This window comes from Pteropus vampyrus, unplaced genomic scaffold (genome assembly GCF_000151845.1).
Source record: "Pteropus vampyrus isolate Shadow unplaced genomic scaffold, Pvam_2.0 Scaffold509, whole genome shotgun sequence".
Lineage (NCBI taxonomy): Eukaryota > Metazoa > Chordata > Mammalia > Chiroptera > Pteropodidae > Pteropus > Pteropus vampyrus.
Genome location: NW_011889290.1, coordinates 2757751 through 2784053, shown reverse-complemented (window position 1 = coordinate 2784053; position 26303 = coordinate 2757751). Strand labels below are relative to the sequence as shown.

At 39.7% G+C, this 26303-nt stretch overlaps 1 protein-coding gene across 1 annotated transcript; it reads right to left on the bottom strand.

Annotated features, from left to right (window-relative positions):
- Nucleotides 1-5570: 5570 nt before the first annotated feature.
- WRNIP1 (Werner helicase interacting protein 1) lies at nt 5571-26299 on the bottom strand (the record flags this gene model as incomplete). The annotated part of the gene is made up of 7 exons (XM_011383251.1): nt 5571-6311; nt 6861-6940; nt 7653-7808; nt 12085-12314; nt 22016-22257; nt 23488-23679; nt 25838-26299. Coding segments are annotated over 7 exons (1638 nt in total), but the record flags the coding sequence as incomplete, so codon positions are not given.
- Nucleotides 26300-26303: the final 4 nt, after the last annotated feature.

Genomic DNA, 26303 nt, shown 5'->3' with positions numbered 1-26303 from the left:
TAAAACATTGTGGAACGGTAAACACTTACCTTGCAATCAGGTTATTGCTTAAATAAGGATATTGCAAAACGGATGTAGATCCTGTTTTTAGTGAAGTAGAATATTCATACTGAATCCCAAACTACACAGTCATTCCCATTCATTTCACAAGAGCACAGCAAGCCAGACCAGAAAACTGATGTTAGGACAGTCCAAGACAGGGAGATACTACTCTTATACATCATCATCTTCTCTAGCAAGTAAAGTCAATTAAACAAATGCTTGCTAAAAACTGCTAGGAGCCAGACATTATGAGATTCACATAATTATTACACTGATTGCTTTCTGAAGATTTATAATCCATGTAAGATCTGAAAAGACAGAATCTGTGCAATATTAGCTGCCAGGTGTGATGTGAGCAGAGAAAGAAGCACTTTATTCTAATTGGGTGGTTAAGTCAAGACTTCATGTTTTTGACAGATCTTGGGGCAGGATTTAAAAAAAATAGATAATGGAAGAAATGTGGGTTTCCAGCTCAAGTCCTAAGAACAGTTGAGTGGTTACACAAAACAGTTGAGCTGCCAGTTACTTAACTTCCACTTACGGTAAAGAAATACCGGACCCAGAACTGCAGCAGGTTTCTCAAGCAGATGGCCACATGGATGCTGGCTTCCTCAGAGCCGGTTTTAACCAGAGCACAACCTCTCATGAGTAACAAGGCACCTTCCTTGTACACACTTGTGATTCAAGCTTCCAATATTCATAGTCAAATATGAGCTTCTTTATGCTCTTAGCTCAAGAATAGACTTTTTGTTTTCAGTGTACTTGTTTGCGCTAACTGTAACAGTGAGGAAGTGGCCAAGCAGGTAGAGAATTTGCAGGCTGCAAGACAAAGTCCATATACTTCACAGTAATGAGCTAAGTGATTATAAAGGTGTCTTTTCAATGGAAGCTGAAAGTTAATCAAAATAGGCAAACAGCACAGAAATCGACTTGCTCAAAAATCTCTCTTTCCTTGGGGCCCAGCTAGCCCATGGGTGCCTTAGTGAGAATTAGAGATATCCTTTCCTCTGATTTCAGACGACACATCCCTGGCTAGCAAACACACCACAGTCCTGTTTCTCCACTCATGTATCAATTTCAAGTGTGGATGACTTAAACCAGCTACACTCAGATAGACCTAGCAGCTGCTATTTGAGACGGCAAGAGATAAAAATGGGACAAGAAGGGAGGCAGGCCCAGGTGGCATGGGGACTTCGCACAGGCCTCATAAGTCACTGAATGTGTTTGGAGCAAGAAAGTAAAGATACATGATGTATTCATGTAGGGAGGTGGTAGCAGAAGAAAGACAAACATCATAATCTATAAAAGAGATAATGCATGCTTCCAGTTTTCACATACCTACACTGGAAAAAATAGTATATGTCCAAAGGACATATACTAAAATGTCATCAGTGGTTTTCACTGAGAAGAAATATTAAAGTTGATTTTTATTTTTTTCTGCATATCCTCCCATGCTTTTTTTGTAATGATATTACTTTTGCGATCAAATAAATATGCTTTTAAAAATGGCTTATTAGTCTATGAGGTTAATCACAAATATTGACACTCAATTTTGGTTGAGTGTGGTCATCTGTACTAGGTGGAAGCTCTGGTGGGACCTAACTGGTTTATTCTGTCATGATGAAAGCCTGACTCCTGGTGGACAGAAACATCAAGGACAGACCTCTGCATAAATATCGGTACGTGCTTATTAGATTCACTCATTTTGTCATTCGACAAATATGAACTGATCACATTCTAAATGCTAAGCATAAAGGGAATATGTAAAAACAAATTGAAATAATTTTTATAATAAATTATGTTTATAATAAAATGGTTAGGCTGATCTCTTCTGTCCATTTTCTTTTTGTCTCAATAATATGGTAGTTCCTTCATGTAGGTCTTGCTCTTCAGATACTAATGTTTACTTCTAGGCTGTTACTGAGAATGGGATATTTTTCTTGGTAATTTTCTGATTACAATTAGTCCAGAAGTTACTAATGTTCATATATTGTTTACATCTTACCATTTTCCTGGATTACATTTTTAGTTTTTCAGACTATTCTTTTTGGTTCTCAGGGCATACAATCATGCAAAGAATTTTGTTTCTTTTAAAACAGTTATATCTTTTTTTTCAGAGATCTGTCCATACTAGGTATTCTTCACTTGTTCCTTTAAATCCTCTCTCCATCCTTGTTGACCTGCTTTTTAGCAAGGGAAACTTCTGGTAGATTCTGCTAATGGAAGGCACCAGCACAAGATCAGAAGGCAGGAGAGAGAGAGATATCAGGCTATTCGTTTCCTTTCCCACCCCTTACTATTCCTGCCAAGATGTGCAGTAGTTGCTGAGATCTTCCATTTATATTTAAGGCCGCAGTTCTTGTCAGAGGGCTGCTGGTACAACTATTGTGGTCCCAGGGTTCCCTCTCAGCTCCTTCCCCTTGTCTCTTCAGGGCTAGAGGTCAAATTGCTTCCTGTGGTTGTGAGCTGTAACTACCTTAACTAAATTAAATATCTGAAACATTAGTAAAGGAGATGGATTGAACTCGCTGCTAATTTCCCCCAAACTCCCCACCGAAAGCCATCAACCCTTAAGATGGGGAGAACAGGTGAGATAATGGCAACACAATTTTGGAGGCTGGGAATATGATAGGAGAGTAGTAACTGACTTGATGGATCCCAGTGGGGAAAGCCAAGAACCCGCCTGATCTATGTGGCAGACAAAGGCTGGGACAGTGGCAGGCACCCTCTCCTACTCCAGGCCGTTGGAGGATCTCTGAACTGGACCCCAGACAGAGCTGGGGGCCTGGATACCATTTCATAATCAGAGATCAAGGGAAATACACATACTGATTGCTGTAGAAAAACGGCCCTCTTTCCCTACATAGCGCCCAAAATGCAGGGAGCCTGACATACTACTGAGCAGTTTCTCTGGGGCTCTCACTAGCCCAAGAGAAAAAGCCTTCCAGGGTTTCTAACAAATGGCTCAGCAAGGATCAAAGTCAACCCCTTTCTCTCCCGCATCCCATGTTCAGAGCTTCTAATCTGCTTTTCGGTTCTTCATGTTTAAACATGAGCATTTAACACAGGGTTACTGGACATCTGAGGAATATCTGAAATAAATGGTAGAGAAAAAATGGATAGAAGAAAACATGGGAGGAACAATTATCTATGGAAAATCAAAAACAAATTTATCCTAAGGGAGATAAGTAGTCACACAACAAACAAGTAAATAAACACAGGCTACTAAAAAAGGGAACATTAAAAGAAAGGTGAACTCTTGGAAATTTAAAACATGATGGAAAAATTAAGGAGTGAAAATTAAAGCTGAGGAAATCTTCCAAGAGTGGAGCAAAAAAGACAAAAGGATGGGAAATAAGGAGGAAAGAAACATATACAAAGACCAGTTTGAGGGCCAATGCCAGAACTAAGTTCCAAAAGAGGGACCAGAGCAGAGGTGAGAATAATCCATGTTAGAACATGGGCTCTGTATCAGATTGCCTATGTTCAATCCCTAGCTCCCTCACTTATTAGCTGGCTGGTCCTGAACAAAGACTAAACCTTTCTTCACCCCAGTGTACGTATCCTGAAATTATAAATAATGGTACTTTGCTTACTGAGTTATTATGAGGATTCAAATTAGTATGTGCAAAGTGCTAAGAATCAAGTTGGCACATATTACAATCTCAGTAAATGACAGCCACCATTAACTCCTCTTTCACATATGTGCACTACATAAAATGTGACCCAATTTTATTGTCTCTCCCTTCAAGTATTTTCATAATCAAACCACTTCTTACAATCTTGACTACCATCAACTCATCTACCATCACCTCTCCTAGAATACGAATTGTCATTTCCCATATCCCTCCCTACCATCTTGTCAATACTGTTGCAAAGATGACCCATATAAAATTTAAGTCCCATCGTGCCACTCTTTTGCTAGAAACCTTGAGTAAAAGCCAAATTCTTTCCCATAAGCAAAACGGTTCCACATAATCTGGACCTTCATCATCTCTTGACCTCAAATTTCACTACTTCCCTTCCTCTACTCCAGTTAAACAGGCCTCCTTACTGGACAGTCTGTCAGGCATCTTCCTCCCTAGGGCCTTTGTACTTGCTGTTCCCTCTACCTGGAATAAGATTTCTCCCAGCTATCTATATGGCATATTCACTTCCTCTAATTCTTGACTCAAATACCACCTTTTCGATGAAATCTACCTAGGCTACTCAACTAAAATCACACTTCCCCACCCTATCTCCATTCCCTGAATATTTTCTCCTTAGCACTTATCATTATCTGATATACTAAAATACTATTTTTCATACTGTTTCACGAGCACAGGATTTTGTCTCTTTTGTTCACTGCTGTATTCTCAACAAGTGTTTAGCATGAGGTGGGTACTTAATATTTATTGAACACTAATAAAAAAAATCTTTCCCAACACTGAAAGACATGAGTTAAGATTAAAAAGGTCTACTAAGTGAAAAGTAAAATCACTGAAAAATTTCCGAACGTCAGGAACAAAGAGCGAGTCTATAAGCTTGCAGAGGTCACAAATTAGAACATCTTCAAACTTCTTGGTAACAATGTAGAAAAGAGGAATACAATTGACAAATGATTTCTGACCTAGAATTTATACCCAAATGATTAGGTGAATCTGAAGGTAGAATAAAAGCCTTTCGACACTCAAGGTCTAAAAATCTTTTGCTTCATATACATCCTTGCCCCATAAAGCTTCTAAAGGATGTGCATCACCAAAGCAGGAGGAGGAAAGCATAGGATCCTGCAATCAGATGTCATACAGGTGCAAAGCAAAGGAAATCCAGGATGACAACAAAGGGAGATTCTCGGGATGACAACCATCACTACAGGGAGGTTCATACATCAGGCCTGGTGAGTGCAATGCACTGTCCGTCTAGCCTGATAAAACTAGAGGATGTGTTGCACAGAAATAATGGAAGGCAAGATATACTATGCAGAAAACAGGAATTCAGGAGAAAGGCAGAGGAAGTACCAGGATGACATCTCTGCAGCATTCTAGATAGAAGTAGCAGTGCCTAAGAGGGATCATGCCAAGTGGGGAGAAACAGAACCATAGAACCATCCTTGTGGAAATGTGTGCAAAATGGCTATTAAGAAGTTTGAAAAGAATTAGCAGTAGATACAAAGAAAACTAAGCTCTGTGTGTGTGTGTGTGTGTGTGTGTGTGTGAGAGAGAGAGAGAGAGAGAGAGAGAGAGAGAGAAGCTTAACTTAGGAAACACAAAAGTGAAACAGGAATGTATATTTAGAAACATAGCGCTACAAGAAGAAACCCGGAGGAAGTAGGGAGAAATGGAACAGGAGACTACTGGATTCTTTTATAATTCATTTGAACTTATATGTATTCCTTTAAAACAATTAAAATTATTTTTCGAAAAGATACACTAAGCTTTCCAATTTCACCAATGATAACATTTCTTTCATAGTTATCTACAAAAGTGTGATGGTAACAGAAGTTGGAACCTAGGGATCTCAGGTGAGAAAAACATGAGAGACTTGAAGAGTACTTTGAAATAGTTTTATTGGCTCATAAGACCTTTGCATATAAAAAAAATACCCAAAACACTATGCAGTATTAAATCACAATTACATATTTTTTTTACCAATTAAAACTACCCATAATATACATTTTTAAAGAAAAAAATCCTACAGAACTGAATTCTGAAGTGACATTATGACTTAAATACTATGACAAAATAGATAATTCCTTATAACATTAATTCATTGCACAAAGCTGCCAGATACTTCCATAAGCATAACCACTGCAGAGTGCAAATGAACATAATTTCAATGTTACACATTTAGTTGAAATACCGGTGCCTCCACCTAAGGAATTCTCACAGTTCTGGCACAAAATGTTGGTCTGTTTTAATTTCTACTGGGCAACCAACCAACTTCACAATCGTACTCTCTTTCTGGCCACCCTTTGAAAAAAAGTAACATCCTTCTGCTGTCATAGCCTAAAAGAGTCAGCATCTCCTTTGCTTAAAGAAATCCACTCCTCTCAATTCTTCCGGCAGGTATTCCTGATCCACAGGCTCACTGTACATGGGGTTATACTTGTAGCCCTTGCCATAGCCCAGATCCTTCATCAGCCTGGTAGGCGCATTCCTCAGGTGCAGTGGGACAGGGGGCAGAGGCCCCTGGTGGTTTCGCAGGCAGGCTTTGACGTTGTTGTAGGCGCTGTACACCTCAATAGACTTTGGGGCTCTGGCAAAATAGACTACACACTGGGCCAGAAGCACCTATGCAAAAAAGGAAACATTTTACTTTAGAATGTCTCTAGTTAATTCTGAAAAGATTCCCACCATACTTATATTATCCCCCTTTCTGCCTACAGTTTGAATAACCACCTATGATAGAAAGAAGAAATTCCTACATGAGCTGAGAGGTTGAACCAGGCCAATGTTTTTTTCTTTTTGAATTACAGAACTTTTTATTAAATGAAAAATTTTCTTAAAACCCCAATATATAAAACAGATAAATGTGAAACTGCTCTGCTGTGGGTGAACTTGCACAGACTTCCTGTTCAGCTTCTTCAACACTTCTGCCTCCCGGAAATCCTGAGCACTTCCTCTGAACCTAGGACTCCTAGAAATAGTTTGAAAACATGACCTTGTTGGTCCCCCCACTTTCTAGAATCTAAGCTTCTAAAATGGAAGTTAAAAAGCCAAGCGGCTTCTTCAGTGGGCTCACACATGAATGGTGAAGGCAGAACATACATTCAAATCCACAAAGGGACAGAGCATAAGAGAAGGGAACTAATTTACAAAGAACTGAGCTGATTACTTTACCTCACATTCAGGCATGCCTATAAAATGACAGCCTTGGTAGGCAGCAACTGCTTGTGTTAATGCAGATGGGTCTGCCAGACCTGTCACACACACAGAAAGAGAAAGTTTAAATTACAATGCACACCCCATCCTGACCTGTCTATGTGCTACCACGACCTGGGACTATCACTGCCTGTAGACTCTGCTGACCAAAAACATCCTACTTAGCAAAATGGACTGACTTTTTTCTGATGTCATTAGCTTATTCAAGAAATATTTACTGAGTGGTCACTGTGTAGTGTCAAAAGTTGTTTCCTCAGGGATAAAAACTCTACATCTAGTAGAAAAATAAGAGACTATGTACAATAAACATAAGTAGAGATCATGATGACAGTCACAAGGATGGATACTTTAAAAATAAAACATTAACAAATGCCAAAGAAAAGTTTTTCCTGGTCTTTTTATTTAAATAGTGTCCAGCATCTTCCATTTATATCTCAGGAGCTGTCTAATGAAAACCGGAACATCTGACCACAAAGCAAATTTAAAATATTTCTTCTATTTCAATACTCATGTTAGGAAAATCACTACTGAAGAGGAAACAAAATGATGGCTTTAGGAACACAAACACTCAAAAGCTCACACATAACACCAAGAAATAAACTACTGAATTCATACTTAAGTCTTCTTATCATCTCCTTACCTGTCTCATGTGGTACCAAAAACTCTCAGGTCAAAAAACAGCCATTTCCTCCTCCCATGCCGCCCCACACTACATGGACACCAGGTTCTGGAGCCCTCCATTACACTCACCTATGTCCTCACTGGCAAACCTCACAAGCCTCCTTGCGACATATAGTGGGTCCTCTCCTCCTTCAAGCATGCGTGCCAGCCAGTAGAGGGAGGCACTCTGGTCTGAGCCCCGCATGGATTTATGAAGTGCAGAGATACAGTTGTAATGCTCTTCTCCTGGACACCACAAAAAGCATCCACTCAATTACAGGCAGGAAGAAGGAATCGGCCCAGCTCACAGAGGATCAGCCAAGCCATGGTGATTTCACTTGGCTGATTTTAAGGAAGCCTGAACTGATAAGAGACCTAAGAAAGTCTGAGGAGAGTGAGGTCTGATAGCTGTCAAGCTCCTCAGTGGGAAAGTACAGTGCCACTGGTGTGATATGCTGGAATAGGCCTACGCAATTCCCTGTGGAGCCTGTGGGCCTGTCTGGTAACCCAGTCCCATTCAGAGTAGGAAGCTGCTACAAAACTGTGGCTGTCCATGCTGAATGTGAGCACAGACCAGGCAAATGGAGGGGACATTCACTTTGAAAAGAGGTCCTCATAGACCTCAGTGGATCCGTCAGAACCAAGAGTGGAGAGAGAGTGATTCTGATGTTCTGGTTCCACTGTGTGCCCCACTGTCAATTTAAGGAAAACTGACCCTGCACCTGGACGTAGCCATTAAGATGAAGAGTCAAGTGGTAAGAACAGTTGTTATAGCCCATTTGTTCCTTGATGTCATTTCCAGCTGCCTTTCTGATATATGAACTCTGTGGTCATTTAAACCCGGTGTGGGGACATCTGTGTGGCCCCAGAAGGACTGACACATGGACTAATAGCTCTCACCCTGAAAGTGCTGTAGCCCTTCTCCCTTACTGCTTGGTCTTACTCCATTTTTGAACCCATGTAAGCAAATCAGTGAAACACGCTTTAGAAAAGCATATTTAAGGGGAGAAAATTATAGCTAAACATTTGGCATTTGCACACATTTCACTATTTTCTGACCACCATCTCTTACTCAAGTTTGAGGAGAGGGCACTCTCATCAGAAAGCAGAAGTATTATTCTTATTAGTCCTTCCAGAGAAGCACCTGGTCTGTGCTCATCAAGCGAATGCCAACAAGACCATGATCTGCTCTGCACAGCATCTAGTCCCACAAGAAAGTCTCAATAACTGACTATGCTGATAAAATGACATTTAACCTTCAGATGAAGAGAGCATGGGATAAGATGCTGGCCTGCCAAAGGAAAAAGACTTGAGAGGCTGACTGTGGGGCCTAAGCACTTCCCATTTCAGAGGAGCACAGGGGTAGATCAATGGTTTCAGCAGAGCTACTGGATTTCTGTGGACAAACTGAGTTTTCACTTGTCCCAGGGCTTCATCGGCTAAGTCACAATGCCATGGAGACTGGCTGAGAAAGTGTCCTGTGTGAAACCCACATGGTTCTGGCCCACCCACTTCACAGGCCTGGACACTATCCCTGTGCTCTGCTCCCCTCCAAGAGCTAAGCCTGGATGTGAGGAGGAGGACCAGGCAGTGCAGGCTTGGCAAACTCATGGACATAGAGAAGACGGAAGTAGCCACCTCTGCTTCACTTTCTATCAAATGTAAATACGAAGATGGCAATAAATCTCCCCTACACAAAGGATTTACGCATTTTCTTAAACCTTTACTGAGAATAATAATGAAAGGCAATATGGTTAAGATCATTGGTTCTGGAGCCAGGCTGCCTGGGTTTGAATACCAAACATATCAGCCACGTGATCAAGGGCAAGTTACTGACCCTCTCTATGCCTCCTCAAGTTTCTCATCTGTAAAATGAGTGTTATAAGACTAGCTAGCTCATAGAGTTATATTAAATAATGTATGCCTGTTATGGAGTAAGCCCTATAGAAATGTGTTAGATATTATCCTAAGTTAGCTCCTATTTTTGCTTCTATTATATACTGGTTTACAACCTAAACTTTCACATCATTTATGTAGAACCCTATCTTCAATGCATGGCAGAGAACTTGTTCTCATTTGGAAATTTCTTCACTCTGATGCAGAATTATCTAAGCTAGTCATTGAATCCCATAATAATTATATATTAGATAACATTAAAATAAATAATTAAAATCCTGAGGGTGAGGGTCTTTGTCTCAACAGAGTTATAAAAAGGCCCAAGAGTATAAGCTAGCGGGTTTCCAGGGCAATGCTTCTAACATCCCTACTGATAGAACAAAGCCTTTAAGAGAACTATTCTCTAGGATCTGAATTGTGTTTGAGTGTCTCTGGATCCACTATGGAGTAGGTAAGCTACAGTGGAGTAGGGAACGAATTAAGACTTGTGGATTGTGTCAGGTCTCAAGGCCTAGCTCCCTGCAGCTCCCACTGACTTCAGCTCTTCCTGAGGCAGCAAAGAGCTACAGAGAAGATGATGCCCATCGTGAATAGCTACTCTTGATGGAATATGAGCCCCAAGAAGTAGGAACCTTAGGACTGGACATATCTGACATCCAGAGAGAGAGAGAGAGAGAGAGAGAGAGAGAGAGAGAGAGAGAGAGAGTGTGTGTGTGTGTGTGTGTGTGTGTGTCTATGAGTGGGTATGTCTGAATATGCACGAGTGTAAGCAGACAGAGTGTTTACATGGGTGTGAGAGAGTATCTGACATCCAGTGTGTGTGTGTGTCTATGAGTGGGTATGTCTGAATATGCACGAGTGTAAGCAGACAGAGTGTTTACATGGGTGTGAGAGAGTAGATAAGTGTCTGAGGGCATGTGTGAGTGAATGTGCTCCAGTCGGGAGTGGTTGGCATGGAGGCAGCACTGACAGTGGGGAAGGATACAGTCCTGGGAACCAGTCACACCTGAACTGAGGATGAATTTAACCACTTGCTTTGTGAATTTAGGCAAGTTTTGTCATTTGTAAAATGAAGATAATATTAATAGTTACCGTCTAAAGTTATTTTGAGAATTTAAAAAAAGACAATGTATATAAAATACTACAGATTCATTGTTAGCTAGCTATGTTAAATAGTGGTTCTCTGTTTTTTAATTGACAGTCTGATAAAATGTGAAAGAGCAGCTCTAGTTGGTCCAGTCAAAATGAAGAATCTCCTTTAGGACACCCACAAAAAGGGAGAAAAACCACTGTTGCTAGAACCCCCAGAAACAATGGAGAGTTCAGCAGGTAGGAATATTTTTGTCTCCTAAAATTTTAAATTTTGTTCCTATCTCCAATTCTCGTATTTGGCCAAAAGTTAAGCAAAACTCTACATCCAGAATATTTTACTTTTCATCTTTTCCAGGTATTCATATGACATTTAAGAGCATAGAGAGCTGGCCATCTGAGATTCTTGGGTCATGCAAGGAGAGGGCCCTGCTGAGAGGCACATTCACATCAGAGAATAAACAGGACTGTTTGTTAAATGCCTCTAAAGTGTCCTTAGTACTAATTAGTTCCCCCGCCCTCCCATCAGCTGAGGTGCACTAAAGCCAAAGAACTTCGGTCACTTCCCCAAGGTCACCCAGCATGTTCTGTTCACTCATCAGAAGGCAGTGCCTGGAACCAAAGTGATTCATAAGCTCCTCCACCCCCTTCTGTAACCAGTAAGAAGTACTCTCCAACATCAAAAAAGCATTTGGAAATACTGTTAAAGACATGGTACAGCCTACGTGATTATCTAGAATGTTTAATTATCAGCTTCCTTTTCTGACATAGTTTTTAAAGGTGTGGAAATTCTATTCCAGTTATTGCAACATGACTCTATCCAGAATTGCACAAATACTCAAGCTCCAGAAGTCCAGGCTAATCTACAGTATGCTATCTTCATCACCCACGTCTTTTATAAAAAGATACAAATGTGCTGTGCTTATGTCATTTAATATTGCCAGATCACAGATTTAATAAGAGCTGGTATCAAAATTGATATTTGTAAATATGCTTCTATGAAAACAGGTTAAGTGCACACAGCCATATGAAATTTTTAAAAAGGCTATTCCAAAATAAAAGCATCAAGATCCAAGAAAACCTAATTTAGTTGAGACTCTCAAAATTAAGGATTTTAATTCTCATTAGGCTAATAAAAGTTACCTATTGCAAGAGTCCTGTTATTTATTGCCATTGTAAATGATCATGAGATTTACTCACTGTCAACCGAACGTACAGGTTTTCAAAACCGCTTGTGAAAATAAAAATCTAACTACCTTGTAAGATAAGTTTGAAGCCTGCAATTTCATACCCGAAAACTCCTCTCAGTTCTTATCAGGACAGCTTCTGCTCTGTGCCTCTCTAAGAAAGTTCAGGAAGCTAGGTCCTTGAAATCAAACCCTGAATGTAAGGTTTAATCCTATTACCAATGTAGAGATACAGCTGAAAATCACATTCATGCTTTGGACCCAGATAAAGTCAGAGGCCTGGAAGTGAGAGTGTGTATACAACTTATTTCATTAAAGTTTCACTCTTTTTACATTTCAGAGTTATTTACCTGCTCGGTCATATAAAATGTGAGATTTCTGGAGGCCTTCCTTCACATCATTTTCAGTGATCAGAACTCTACTGGGAGAATAGGTTTGCCCACTCTTCTTACAAAACATCTTCCTAGAGCATAACCTGGCCAGCACCGCCAGCTGCAATCCGTTCAATCCAGCTCGGGCATCCCCATCGCTGAGATAAGCCAGAGTGTCTACTGCTTTATCCTCTATGAACACGGAGGGCCTGCAACACAACTAGCGTTAGTTACTGTCACACTTGTAATAACACTTTTCATTCTGTATCATTTCTTAGTGAACTCATATGTCTTAGCAAGATCACTAAAAATGACCTTATGTTCAAGGCTTCTTCCCTCTTTTCTTAACTCACATTGTTAACATGGTTTAGCACTATCAATGCTAAAAAGTGACCTGACTTTGAGTTGAGAGTATTTAACTATATATAAGCACACACGCATTAGCGTGTATGAAGGAGACACGGAAAGTTTTAGAAAGTTGCAGTAGACAATGTGGTCTCTCTAGTTCACAGAATAGTGAAAACCACAGAAACACCAGTGCCTCATTATAATGCACAGAAAACATGCTTCAAATGCAGTCCACATCCTGATGATACAGGTATGCTCAGACCACTTCCCCCATAGGGAAGAGATAGTATTATATCAGAAAACCAGTTCTGAAAGGCTCTAGATAACACAGTTCAATTCCCTCATTTTACAAACAACAAACTAGGTATCCAGTTACTCTGAGTGCAGCAGGATCTAGGACCTAGGTCTCTAAGATTTTAGCCTGGGGTATGCTTCCAAGTGGGGCTTAATCACATGAAGTCTGCGCAGAGTAGCAGAGGTCACTAGCTTGGACATCTATCAGAAGTTCTGCCAGAACTTAATTGTGAGACATTGGGTAAGTCATCTAACTTGTCTCTGAATGTCAAGACTAAAATCTACCATCATATTTCTAAATGTGGACCCTCACAGAAAACCATGATTCAGCTTCAAATCTAATTGATCGAAATTTTCTATTCCTAGTCTAGTTAGACAGATATCTAACACATTTAGAGAGGTCTTATTAATTCCTAGCTAGCTGCTAGCAGCACATTTGCAAAGCAAACAATTTTTCAGTTACAGTCACCCATGTTGTTGCCAATTTCAGCTGAAAATATGTATAATAATCAATAATTCAATTTGGACTATCTAAATCAGCTACTTGAAAAACAATGCATAGGTACCAACAGGGCTGGGCAGAGCCATGGGGTCAAGAGTGGGTGGGTGGGGAGTGGTCATGAAAGGGGCCCAGCTTGTCTATGAAAGTCCATGTAGAATTCCTTATTGTATACCCACCCCACTACTTTTCTTGAACTGCTTGAATAATACCAATTTGTACTTCATTCACTAAAATATTTGTTTTTAACATCTTAAAGACTGTCTTATATCATTTCCTAATTTACCAAAGCCAAGACTTCCAGTTATTGTGGATCTCATATCACATATGAAGCACCTGTTTTGTCTTATTGTTAGATAATGAATGCCTCATTAGATTCCTGACAGCCTCCTGGGCCCCGGAGCCATGGTTACAGTCTGGAAGCTCATCCTTCTCCCTTCCTGACTGGATATTCAAAACACACAGCAAGGCCACATCACTGACACTTTGTAAAGCTGATGGACTATTTCTCAAGCAGATCGTATTTAGCAGATTTTAGATGTTTTGGAAGAAAATGACAGACAACATATACGAAAAGAAAATGTGTTAGGAGGGACCAGTATTAGAGAAGGTGTGGCAGCACCCCATGTGCCTGAAAGAGGAAGGCACACACATGCTTGATTACTACTGCAAATTATGTGTATGTGGGGCTGGGAGAGGGGTAGCAGAAAGAACCAAAGTTGCCTGAACATCTCATTTCAGACTCAGAACTAATAAAAGCAATGCCTTCCATTTCCTTGGAAAGCTTCCTAGCAACAAAGAGCCTGCAGGATCATTTTCAGGAAGAAAAAGGAGTAAAGCAGGAATCCTAATCAATCCTGATGGAGCCATCACCATGACTCAGGCCATTTGTTGATCACATTTGTCATCTCTCCATTCCCATTAAATGTTGAGGCCTCAAGGATAGGAATTAGATTTTATTCTTTCTTTGTAACCCCAGTGCCTGGCAGAGAATAGACATTAATATCTGCACGATGATGAATGGACTCACTTCAACTTTCCCACAATTTCAGAGTGAAACATTTATTTTCTTTTAAATTATAATATATAGAAAATGTACCCCCCCCACCCCCGCCCCAAAAGCCCATTATCTCCACCACCTAGAGATAGCAACCGCTACCATGGCCTTTGCTGAATTTCCTTTATGATCCATCCACCTGTTCAACCATCAACCATCAACCTTACATTTAACTTTTAAAACAAAATTAGGATTGTACTATGTATAGTTTGCATCCTTAACAAATAATTTTTTTTTTTTTAGTAACTACTCAAAACTCTAAATATATAAATTTACAAAATGTGTTATATTTTAAAAATAGAGACAAGGGGTAAAAGTCACTTATTGCTGTATTACCTTAACATTAGTATTTTGGTATATATTCCTTTTCTATGAATTTGTCCTTCATATAGAGACATGTGCTTTTGAGACAGAGAAAAGATGGGTGGCCTTTTTATACTCTAGTGTTTACTATACTGTCCTGTTTCCATGAAGCCCCATATAAAATCAGTGAGTAGGCCCTTTTAATTATGAGAGAAGCCAACTGGTAACTGTTTCAAAGACTTATAAACAGCATACTGTGAAGAAGCTTTTTAAAATGGGCATATATTTTATGTGGTTGGAAAATAGGATCCTTTCTTCAATTTTTAAATTCTTAACCAAAGTCCAAGTTATTTCCTTGTTATCATTTTTAAACAGGTTTGAAGTCACAGGGAGTGGGAATGCTGCCACAATAAAACTAGAGCTGAGTGCTTTCACCCAAGCTCCCACTGCTCCATTCCTCCTCCCCTTCAATATGACCCACATTCCAAATTTCACCCCCATCCAAAACAAGTATTTTTAAACAAAAATGAATCTGTCAGCAACTCTATCCAAGTAATAAAAGGTGACTGCTGATGGCACTCACAAATGGTGACATAAATAAATCCCCAAGTGGAAATTCACTATTGAGAATACTGTATACGATGTTCAAAAGGTTCTACCTACCTACCTCAGTATTTCCTGAATCCCTACTCTACCTAGGTTCTAAGGAGTAATAAAATGTGTTAAAATAACTTGAGATCTAGGGGAGAGAGACGATGAGTGCACTCATGTCAAGAATGATAAAATAAGGAATATTTGTAATATTTGCACAACTCCTTAGCAAACAGTAACTACTGCACAAAGTACCTTGAAAAGTGCTTCTAGTCTAGAGAATTCGACATTATTTTAAGCATAAACTTGGAAGTAACCTTCCAAAGTTGGAATAGATAAAATGTGGCACAATTTACTTTGGGGGATAGAGTGACTGAAATTTCATAACATGCTATAGAGAATTAAACAACGCATAGTAAATTATATTGTTATAATGTGATAAAAAGAAAACAAAAATAAAACCCAACTGTTCCATAAGAGAAAAAGTAGTTAAAATAAATGCATTGGAAAAGATCACATTCCTAGTTAATAAGACGTAGAGATAAAAAAGACACAGCCTAGTTTCTCCAACTGAAGTGAAAACTTCACAGAAATATGGAAGCAAGCTGTAAAGACAGATTTTTTTCCTTTCAAGGGTGTGAATCTTTCCGCACATTGTTTTTCTGGCAGATGACATCAGGGTTTAGAAGATTCCATCCAGATGGCTGGATGTTCAAGTTGGAAGAGTGAGGTAAGTGAAAATTTACCTGTTATTTCATGACAGAGTTTAGGCTCAGTTAAACTCTCCCTAAATTACTATGGAAAAGGTATATCCTATGGCTAGGGTAACAATTGCTATACAGTGGTCTTCAACCAGGAATCTGCATCAAATTATAGAGAACCTTCCTAAAGTACAGCTGTGTATATTTTACCACAGATTTACTGATTCCGAAATCTCCAGGGACAGACTCTGTGCACATGTATTGTCAAAATGCATCCCTGGTAAGTGTGATATACAGATCTGGTTAAAAGGCACTACTGCTAAATTATAGCTGGGAATCTTTTGTCCCTAATTCTTTACAAATTAATACAGTGCTACCCTCACACAAAGAAACAACAGAGAAAGGTTAGAATGTTAATACTTACCAGTAGTATTTTAACTTGATACTAAGTATAAGTAAGTATCTAACTTTGTACCTAGACCCCTTCAACAACCAAGGTACCTTAGTAATTAGAAATTTGCCTTCAAAACTGGTTCCATCCTGTTCAAGCAGGGTGATCTTGGTGCCTCAGTTTCTTTAACTAAAAGGAAGATAACAGCTACTTCTCAGAGGATTATATGACATGTAAAAGGCTTGGAGCAGTGCCTGGACATCATGAGCACTCAATGTTATCATTAGTAATGAGAATCATTTTAGACTGTTTAGTAGTATACTCTCTTAAAACTGCAAATTTTCAAGGCAGAGCCCTAAGCTCAGCTGCATCCACGATAACCAGAGGGAAAATAAAATAGTCTCCCCCAAAAAAGAGACTATAAACTTCACAGATGATGCCCCTTTCTGTTTAAACCCAGGGAGGCACATCTCTTTCCTAATTACATTATACCATACACCTGGTAGGGCATAGTGGGATGAATGACAGCCCCAAAAGATCTCTGAACCTGTGAATGTATGTTAAGGATCTCAAGATGAGATCATCCTAGATTTAGTGTGGGCCCTAAATCCAATGACGAATGTCCTAATAAGAGATAGTAAAAGAGAAGACAGAGGGACACAGAGCAGATGGCCAGGTAAGGATGGAGGCAGACGATGGAGTGACCCGGCCACAAGCCAAAGGATGCTAAGGAGTCACCAGAATCTGAAAGGAAGAACTCTCTCCTAGAACCTTTGGAGGGAGTGTGACCCTGCCAACAGCTTGACCGCAGACTTCAAGCCTCCATTAACTGTGGGAGAATAAATTTGTTGTTTTAAGCCACAGATTTTGTGGTAATTTGTTACAACAGCCACAGGAAGCAAATACAAGGTCCTTGAGATCTATTTCCAGTTGCCAGTGTTTTTATGTCATCATTTAATAATGTATGTTAATGTAACTTTTTTCTTTACATCAAAATATTTTTTAAGAAAAATCATTAAAAAGCACTCTAAATCCACAACTCATTTTGACCAGTCCCTTCTATTCTGGTGTTCCACTACCTTTCTTTCTATTTAGTGCTAGAAAAGATTGTTTTTAAAGGGTAGAAAGAAGAGTTCGAACTTTTATTAAAAACAAAAACAAAAACAAAACGACTGAGAAACCTATACCCATCTTGTTTTGGGCCATCTCATTTTGAGGCCACCTTGTCTGGGCTCCCCTCTCAAGATGACCTGAGAAAAGCCCCAGTCTTAGAGTCAAGCCACAGCAGTTTCGCTTCAGGACAGAAGACATTCCAACTCAACCAAGTCTTAGAACTCTGTCTAGTTAGATAGTTTAACAGTACAATTATGGCTCCTTATTTCACTCTTTTCATGTCCACAAACTATGCACTATGATCTGGTCCACATACAACTGATTCTTTAGTGGTGTTTTTGAACATACATCTGTCCTGTGATCTGGAATCTATAATCCTTCAAAGCAGCAAGTACTGTAGAGTGAGTAAACACTAGTTCTACTTTCTCATTTTCAGCAGCACAAGCTTATCAGACCATAGACCAAAGATAGATTTTCATAACCTCCAAAATTAACCAATGTACAATAACATGTTTCACTGTACCATGTGATCAAAATGCTTAGAGAGCAAAGTACATGAAAACTGATGATTACTCATACAAACCAAAGGAACTCCACAGATAATTTAACATAAATTGCCAGTTTACCTCTTTCTCTTCACAACCAAATCACAACTGAGTCTATATAGAATTCTATTTTGTAAATGTCACAGTAAAGCTGGAGGGCAAGAGGGTATGTGTGAGAAAAGCCCTAGTCTCAGAATCAAGCCACAGTATCTTCACTTCTGGACAGAAGCCACTCCAACTCAACCAACTCAACAGATGATATGCTATTCTTTGGCCCTTCTTTCCTGCTGCCTGGAATGCAAACATAACAGATCTCCAGTACCCACCTTGAGACATGAGGTAGAAGCCCTGTGCTGAAGGTGGTAGCGGAGAAGGACAAGGACCAGGTCTCGGACAATACTGTGAAGCTGGATATAAGCTGCATTTTTTATGCCCAGGGACTTCAGACTCTTTTACACGAGAAAGAAAGTTCTACCTTGTTTATGGCACACTCTGAGTTTTCCCTGCTATAAGCAGCCAAACATAACCCTAACTGGTACAATAACCCTGAGCACTACTCCCTCCTTGCTGAAGTGCTTCTCTGAGAGCACCCTCTGGTTTTGTTACCTTTCTGGATTTGTTTTCTTAGGCTCCTCTTCCTCTCTCACCCAATAAATGCTGACAAGTCCTCAACTTACTAATCTTAGCTCCTGGTTCCCTTCAGCTCTCCTATGGGAATTATTCAAATGCATGGGCTATACTATTTCTGAAATGCTGGAGACTCCCAAATTTCTATTTCAAACCTTTCACTGCTCTCCTGACTTCTAGATCTGGGACCTCTCCATATGAATCTCCCAGGGGCCCACAAATTGAACAATTCCCAAAACTTGTTCACATTCCCCTCTGCTTCTCTTCCTATCTCTCTTTTTCAAAAGTACAACTATTTGCTTAGTCCCCAGACTCAAGAATTGTCTTAAACATGCCTTACCTCCTCACACCCAGGCCTACAGATCTGACTCTGCTATTTCTCGGAACAGCTCTAGCATTTGTTCAAGTCATCTGCACTTATCTTTTGTCTTTGGCATCATTGCAATAGCCTTCTAACTGGTCTCCCAGCAGCCCCAGGCCCTGAGGACAGGGGCAGGAGGCTGGGGAAGGGAACAATCTACTCCCTCCGATCTACTCTCTATGAGGCTGCATTCATCTTCCTAAAATGCAGATCCAAGTATGTCATCTCTTACTCAAGATATATGGTTTCTTATGGCTCTTGACATCATTTTCCTTACCTTAAAACACAGGTCTTTATAAACTGGCTTTCCCTCCCTCCCTGGCCTTGCTGACCATCACCTTCCTCAGGCCCACTCTTCCATCCAGCCATAATGAATGGACTGTGCTGTACACCACCTTGCCTTTCACATGCTGCATTCTCTTGCCGAAATGAGTTTTCCATTTTATCTAGTTAAATTCTGCTTATCCTTCAAAATTCAACTCAGCATCCCCTCATCTAGGAGGTGAAATATTTGATTTCACATGTTTAATGCCTCTTCTCTATACCCCACTGCTTCCGTGGGCAAAATTCAATCATGGCATGTCCCTGGAAGTCACTTTACTCATCTAATCCTTTACATACTCTAAGCTCTCTCAAGGTGCAGGAATGTGCTTCTCAACACAGTCAATGCCTAGCATATGCAGGGCCTTCAATTTATAACGAATAAACAAATATAGGAGATAAACAAAAAAAGAACACTTTTATCTCATACTAATGAGAATTTATAAGGGACATGTGTATAATGCATAAAAATTCATAATTCCTCAAGTAAAATCAAGAATGGTGCAAATATCAGCTTGGTCAGTTTCCAGATTCAGTACCTGTTCAGTTTCTCTCATGCATAACCTTAAACACTCTGGGATTTCTCTGTAAATGTTCTAGTTGCTATCGAAGGCACCAAAACATGACATAAGAATACAAATGAACACTCATAACTTTCTAGAAAGAGAGAGAGAGTAATTATTTGGGGTTAAAAGTTCTTTCCTTCCCACTAGATTGGTGTAACCAAATCTAATTTACGTCCACAAGAGTGTATATACAGTTATTGTCAGTCAGTAGATTCTAAAGTAAAATTTTACCTAAAACTGAAAGACAGCACGATCCACTATTAATTACACATGGCAACTGGGGTGGTCAGGTACTTCTATTAGGAAATCGCTAACAATGTAAGAACTCTTTCTTTGGCTTATATCTCCCAACTTAGCTTCTTGTCAGAATTGCTAACAGGCAGACCAAAATGAAATTAAGCTTAATAATCTTTCATTTCACTCTGCTTGCTCTTATAGTTTGCTTGAGCAACAGTATTAAAAGAAAAAGGTTCTTGACTCTTGGGCAATAGGGCAATCATCCCTTTTGCTGGACTAACCCCTCCCCCCCCCACCCACCCAAAATAATGATAATAATTAAACTGTTTTTCTCATACTGAAAGCTAGAATTTATTCATTCACAAACCATTTACTAAGCATATATTACATGCTGAGTGCTGGGGATAGGAAGGAACAAGAAGGACAAGATCCTATCTTCCTAGCCCTCCCAGGAAAATGGGAGATATAATAAAATAAACAAGATAATGAAAAGAAGTCATAATTAGGATCAATTCTAAATGAGTGATAGTGGAAAAAAGTAAATGATCTATTGGATATAGCAGGTTTTCTCTAAAATGCAATTTTAGCAGAATTATGAATCACTGGCTCACTTTTGTATCAGGCTCTCAGTTTCAGCTATAAAAAAAATAATTTTTTAACTTGATCCCTTCAAATTTTAATGTGCATGCACAAGTGATGTGAGAATCCTGTTAAAAAACAGAAATCCTTTTTAAGATGAGCTTCATGGTTCTAATGTCCTTCTCATTTCACTTAAATTATGGCATGGTAGTGATTGGGGAGAGGGAAAAAACAAGTGCCCAGCACACAAAGCGTTCTTTAAGTATGAGTACACCTGACTGATACCAACCAGCAAGTTCTATACATCATCATAGCCACAATTCTGATGGCTATCCCAATCCCATCACAACTATACTCTAATATAGTATGACTTTGTTCCACCTGAGGGTCCTTGGCCACGTTTCAGGTCTTTCACAAGGCATAGCACAATTCCTCCTATATCTGACACATGAGCAAATGAGAGAGGCCAGACACATAGGGAAAGACTGCTGAAACCTAAACCCTGAGCCTAAAACTATGTACTTTAATCCTTACAGAGAACTTGGCCTCGGGGTAGGCACTAGCTAGCAGCTGTAGAGTCCACAGCATGAAGAGGCAGGCATTAGCCTTTCATCAGACCAGATTATGTTCCACGGCATTATTTCAGCTGAAACATGAATCAATGACATCTGAAGAATATAGTCTAATATAAATAAAGGAAAACCTCTGACCCACGAAATCTAATTGATTATCCATAATACATACCCTGTGAATTAAGAAACTCATGTAGCACTCATATAGAAATAGATTATCTAAAAAAAGGGACAGCCTCTAATATGTCATTTTCAGTTAAAATTATTTTACTTTCATAGAACTGAGTTTGACTTTGAGTATACAAAAATCATTCTAAAAAGATTTAGGGGATTTATGGTAACACTTAAATTAATTTTTACTTAATATTTTTAAAAGAAAAGTCAACTGCAGGAAAAAAAATTGGAATAAGATTGTAAATCTCAAAAGAACTGTAAATTATGTCTGTTCCATAAAAGAACATAATAAGGCTTCCCAAAGTCTTCAAGACTTTAAAAAAAGTGTGCTAGGTGAAGAACCAAATCCCTAAGCACAAAAGCAAACACCTAAAAATGAAAATAATGGACAAAGCAATGTTAAAGCTTGAATTACAGATGCAGCCATTACAAACTATAAAACACATCTTAAAAAAAGGAAATGTTTGCAGATATACTTGGTATCATTCATCACTTCCCTCCTCTTTTGCTAGATCAACGTTTCTTCCCTGTCCCCACCCTCTCTTTATTGCTTTCCAGCCCTTACTGGCCCCCTGCCAGGGGATTCTCAGGGAAGTGTGTGTCCCCAGGATGCTGCACACTGTAAACTTACTCAGAACTGCTGTTGCTGCTGTGGCTCAGAGGGTCAGTGGGACGGCTGGAATCTAGGACATGGATGCCCAGTGAGTTGATTGCTCGCATTAAAATAGTTACCATTGCCTCTACTGGAAGCTTCTCAAGAACAATAACCCTACAGCGGCTCAGAAGAGCAGCATTGACTTGAAAGGAAGGGTTTTCCGTGGTTGCCCCAATCAGAGTGATTGTCCCACATTCCACATGAGGAAGGAAAGTGTCCTAATCATGGGAGGAAAACAGAAGAAATTGATTCCAGTCAACAACCACCTGCAGAATCCTATGTAAGTTGGCTATCCATTCCTTCCTTTTCCTAATTTTGATTTTAGGAATAGTAGCTTTATATATCACTAAATATGGATGCAACATCATGAGAGCACAACTAATGCTTTTTAAGCATAAAACACATCTTCTGAAATGCAAATGTCTAAGCCTGGTCTCTTGCTGGTAGACTAATAGCTCAACGTAGAATTCTACTTTAGTTTCAATATAAATGATTTCTTTACTTAGAAAAGTATCTTCTATCCCAAGGCCAAACTGACATAGCTTAAATACAGCAGCTATTTATTTACAGAAGTCTAACACAAAAATAATATTTTCCAAATTTTCTTTCACTGCAAGTACTCAATCACATTGTTATTCTTCCTAACAAACGTGGTAAATAAGTATTAGTGAATATGTAACCACTGGATCGTGTCTTGTGGGGAAGAAATGCTAAGATGAGTCAATGGTCCAATCTGAAACCTAGAGTACTAAGATATAGTCAGAACTCCAAGGATCTATTTAGTCAGAGATTCAAATCAGGAAAAAAGCTGAGTAGGGTTTTGTAAAATGTTTCTACCTCTCTGACTAAAAGGCTGCAATAAATGTATCAATGAAAAAAGTATATCTGAAAAAAAGGTTTATGTTTATTTAGGAAAAATACAAAAGTGGCTTTGTTTACCAAAATAAATTGTCCTTTTACTTCAGAAAGCCATTTAAGTAGTAATGAGTAGATTCTTAACATTCACATCTTGACGAGATCTTGAAGTTATAGAAAACAGACTCTTTAATCTTGAAAATAAAATGTAACTTTATGGGGGAGAAATTTAAAATTAAACTTCACTATGACTCCTAATATTTAGATTAAAAATGGCTTAAAATTGGAAACTTTGATCCAAAGCTGCTTTTTTGATATGTAAGTTGAGGGATATACTAATAATTTCATTTATCAGATAAAGTATTTTCTTGCCATAAAAAAAGACCCAAAAACCAAAAAACACAAAACACTAAGAGAAAGTGCAGAATTAGGCTCAAAGGAGATGGGTTGGCAGTCTCTATTTTGTAGGCAATAATGATAACAGTCCCTAGCATTTATACAGTGTGTTAAGCTTTTCAAAGTTATCTCACATAATTTACATTCTATTTAATTAATGTTCACAATTACCAAAAGGTAGAAGGATGTTAATATACCTGCTGAGATTTATTGAACCGATGAATCTCATCAATAAAAAGTATGGTTTTCCTTTTGAAAAAGCTCTTTTCATTTTGAGCTTGTTTTATGACATCTCGCACATCATTTGTCTTGGCATTTGTTGCAGACAATGTCACAAATCTTATGCTATGTTTCTTGCTGTTGTTGGCTATGATGTGAGCCAGGGTGGTCTAAAAAAGATGACACACAGAGTTTAGAAAACTGATCAGACACAGAGAAAAGCACCCATGGTTAGTACTAACACAAGCAGCATAAGCACATTTTACCAAGCAACTTGAACTCTGAAGAATGCTTAGTAGCACAGATAAAATCTGAAATACCACAGCGCATTTTCAAAAATTAAAAAAAATTTATAAATAAAACAGGAAGGTGGCTAAACCTTAGGCTAATCCTGACCTTCTCTCCTTTGTACCTAACCCCATTTGATTCCTTTTTTGGGGACTCTAAAATCTTTGGAATCCCAGTACAGAACAGCTGTTTTGATTTAGCAGAGCCTGGGCGACAACTGTGATCTCTTCTAGCCAAGAAAGCATTATTGCTGAAGGACTGGGTGTAGAACTGAAGTGCAGAATCAGACTCCATCAATTCCACAACTGGAAGCTTATCAGTGCAGTTTAGAAAAGACAGTGAGCCTCTGAACTAAAAGACCAACGATGACTATCTAGCATTTAAGATGACTGTGGACCACTTCTGAACATCTACTCTGGAAGTAAGTGAAATAACACCACTTATATCATGTTAGTACTTACCAGAAAACAATGGAGATCCAAGGAAAGCACTGCTCAGTGCCTGGCACTTAATGTTGCTCTACAAATTTGCATATGCTCTTATTAACATTATTACTTTTAGCAGCATATTAGTAAGGACAGGAATAAAGAAAAAGGAACAACTGTTTAACCAGACGGTCAAATTTGCTCCTGAATGAATAGAAAGGAGGCACTTTGTTTTCCAAAAGCTGTATAGCACCATTAGATACTGTGGCTGCAGCTTTAGCAAATCCGCGCCTATTGGCTCCCATGCCACATACACCTAGGCTTGTGACTGATCAGCAACCACTACATAGAGCAGCCCAGGCCACTAAATCTTTTGCCCAGCATCTTCTATGAATTCACCCTACCATTTTCCTGGGGACTTTTTTCTTGCCACATGGGAACATCAACAGCTCATCAGCTATTCTCATGTGCTGATATAAAGAGTTCATGGATAATTAATAGGAATGCTACTGCTCAGTCCCCTAAATGGGATAACAACTAAATCTACCACCAGGGTAAAATGTTATTTGGGTTAGATATGATTCATACCCACCAAAGAGAAAGTATGAATGTAAATAAGAAGTCGCAAAACGAACAAGGTGCATTCCAGGAACTGGAGTGAAAGGAGGTGTGATTAAGTTGTGGGCAATGAAGCTGGAAAGAAAAACTGGAGAAAAATCATAAAAGCCCTATGTACTAAGGAGTTGGAACCTGAAAGTTATGACAGCCTCTTTACACTTTGATCCTAAATGTCGCCTTTCATTCACTGGTGCTCATTCTTCTCCCTATTTCTATGGATTAAAAAAAAAAAAAATTATGTTTAAACATCTCAACCTACTCTCTTTTTTTCAGTCTTAATCCTCCAGTGTTTTTCAAGTGTTCTTCAAACGATATGTTTTCTAGACCCCAATATCCTAACTGCCTTCTTCTGGACTTGTGGTAATTCCTAACAAAGTATATAGAACTGGACACCAAAACGCATCGATATTTCTTCTCTAAAGTACACGGCATTACGAGGATAGTTATTAAAATGCTAGATGAAAATGACTTGCAGAGAGAAAAGAGTTTTCATTCTAGTCTTGTTAGTCTCAAGGATAAAAATAAGCCTGTTAAACCAACAACTATAAAGAGGATAAAAGAGCACAGAGAAATTAAAATTTTGATTTTTTTTTTCCAAAACTGAATCCGTATACACAAATGTAATACACAAATATTCCTCTGCAATTTGTAGCATGCTGTTTTCTTAAGAACTGGGTCATTAATGTGGCACGGAAACATAAAGGTAGATCAAATCTGAGTCCACATACTCCTGTAAACCTCTGAATTCAGACATTCTCATTTTGAAAACGACGAGAAAACGTTCTGGGTGGGTGTGCCTTTTTCACATCCATCACAACTCCATCTGTGGACCAGGCACTGCCCCAGTGGGTCCCTAAGGCCCTGCATTCTTAGGCCTCAATATCCAGACTGGCGGATTCTTCCGGGGCGGCCTCCGCCACGGCTCTCTGACCGTTAGATCCACGCCCCGACCTGCAGAGATCGATACTCGAAACCTTTCTGCCAAGGCTGCACTCACCTTGCCGCAGCCCGGCGGACCCCACAGAATGAGCGAGGGGATTTCATTCGTCTCCAGGAGGGACCGGAGTAGGGTCTCCTGCCCCACGGCTCTACTCTGCCCAATGTAGTCCTGCAAAGTGTCGGGACGCATCTTGTCCGCCAGCGGCTTGCCCTCCAGCATCTGCCGGATCTCCTCCGCCGCCAGCGCCCGGGCGTGAGGGCGGACCCCACCGCTGGCCCCGAAGGCGGCGGCATCGGCGGCGTCGGCATCCCAGTGGCCCGGGTCATCTTCGCCATCAGCATCGGCGTCCCCGTCGCCCACCGCCTCTTCCTCCTCCTGCGCCTCTGCTTCGTCCCAGCTTCGCGGAGATGCGCTACCCGCCGCGGCGGCCGCGGCGGCCGGCCTCTTCCCTGAGCCTTTCCTCCCGGGGCTGCTGGAGCGGGCCACCGGGAAGTCAGGAATGAGGCGGGCACCGCTGGGAGTG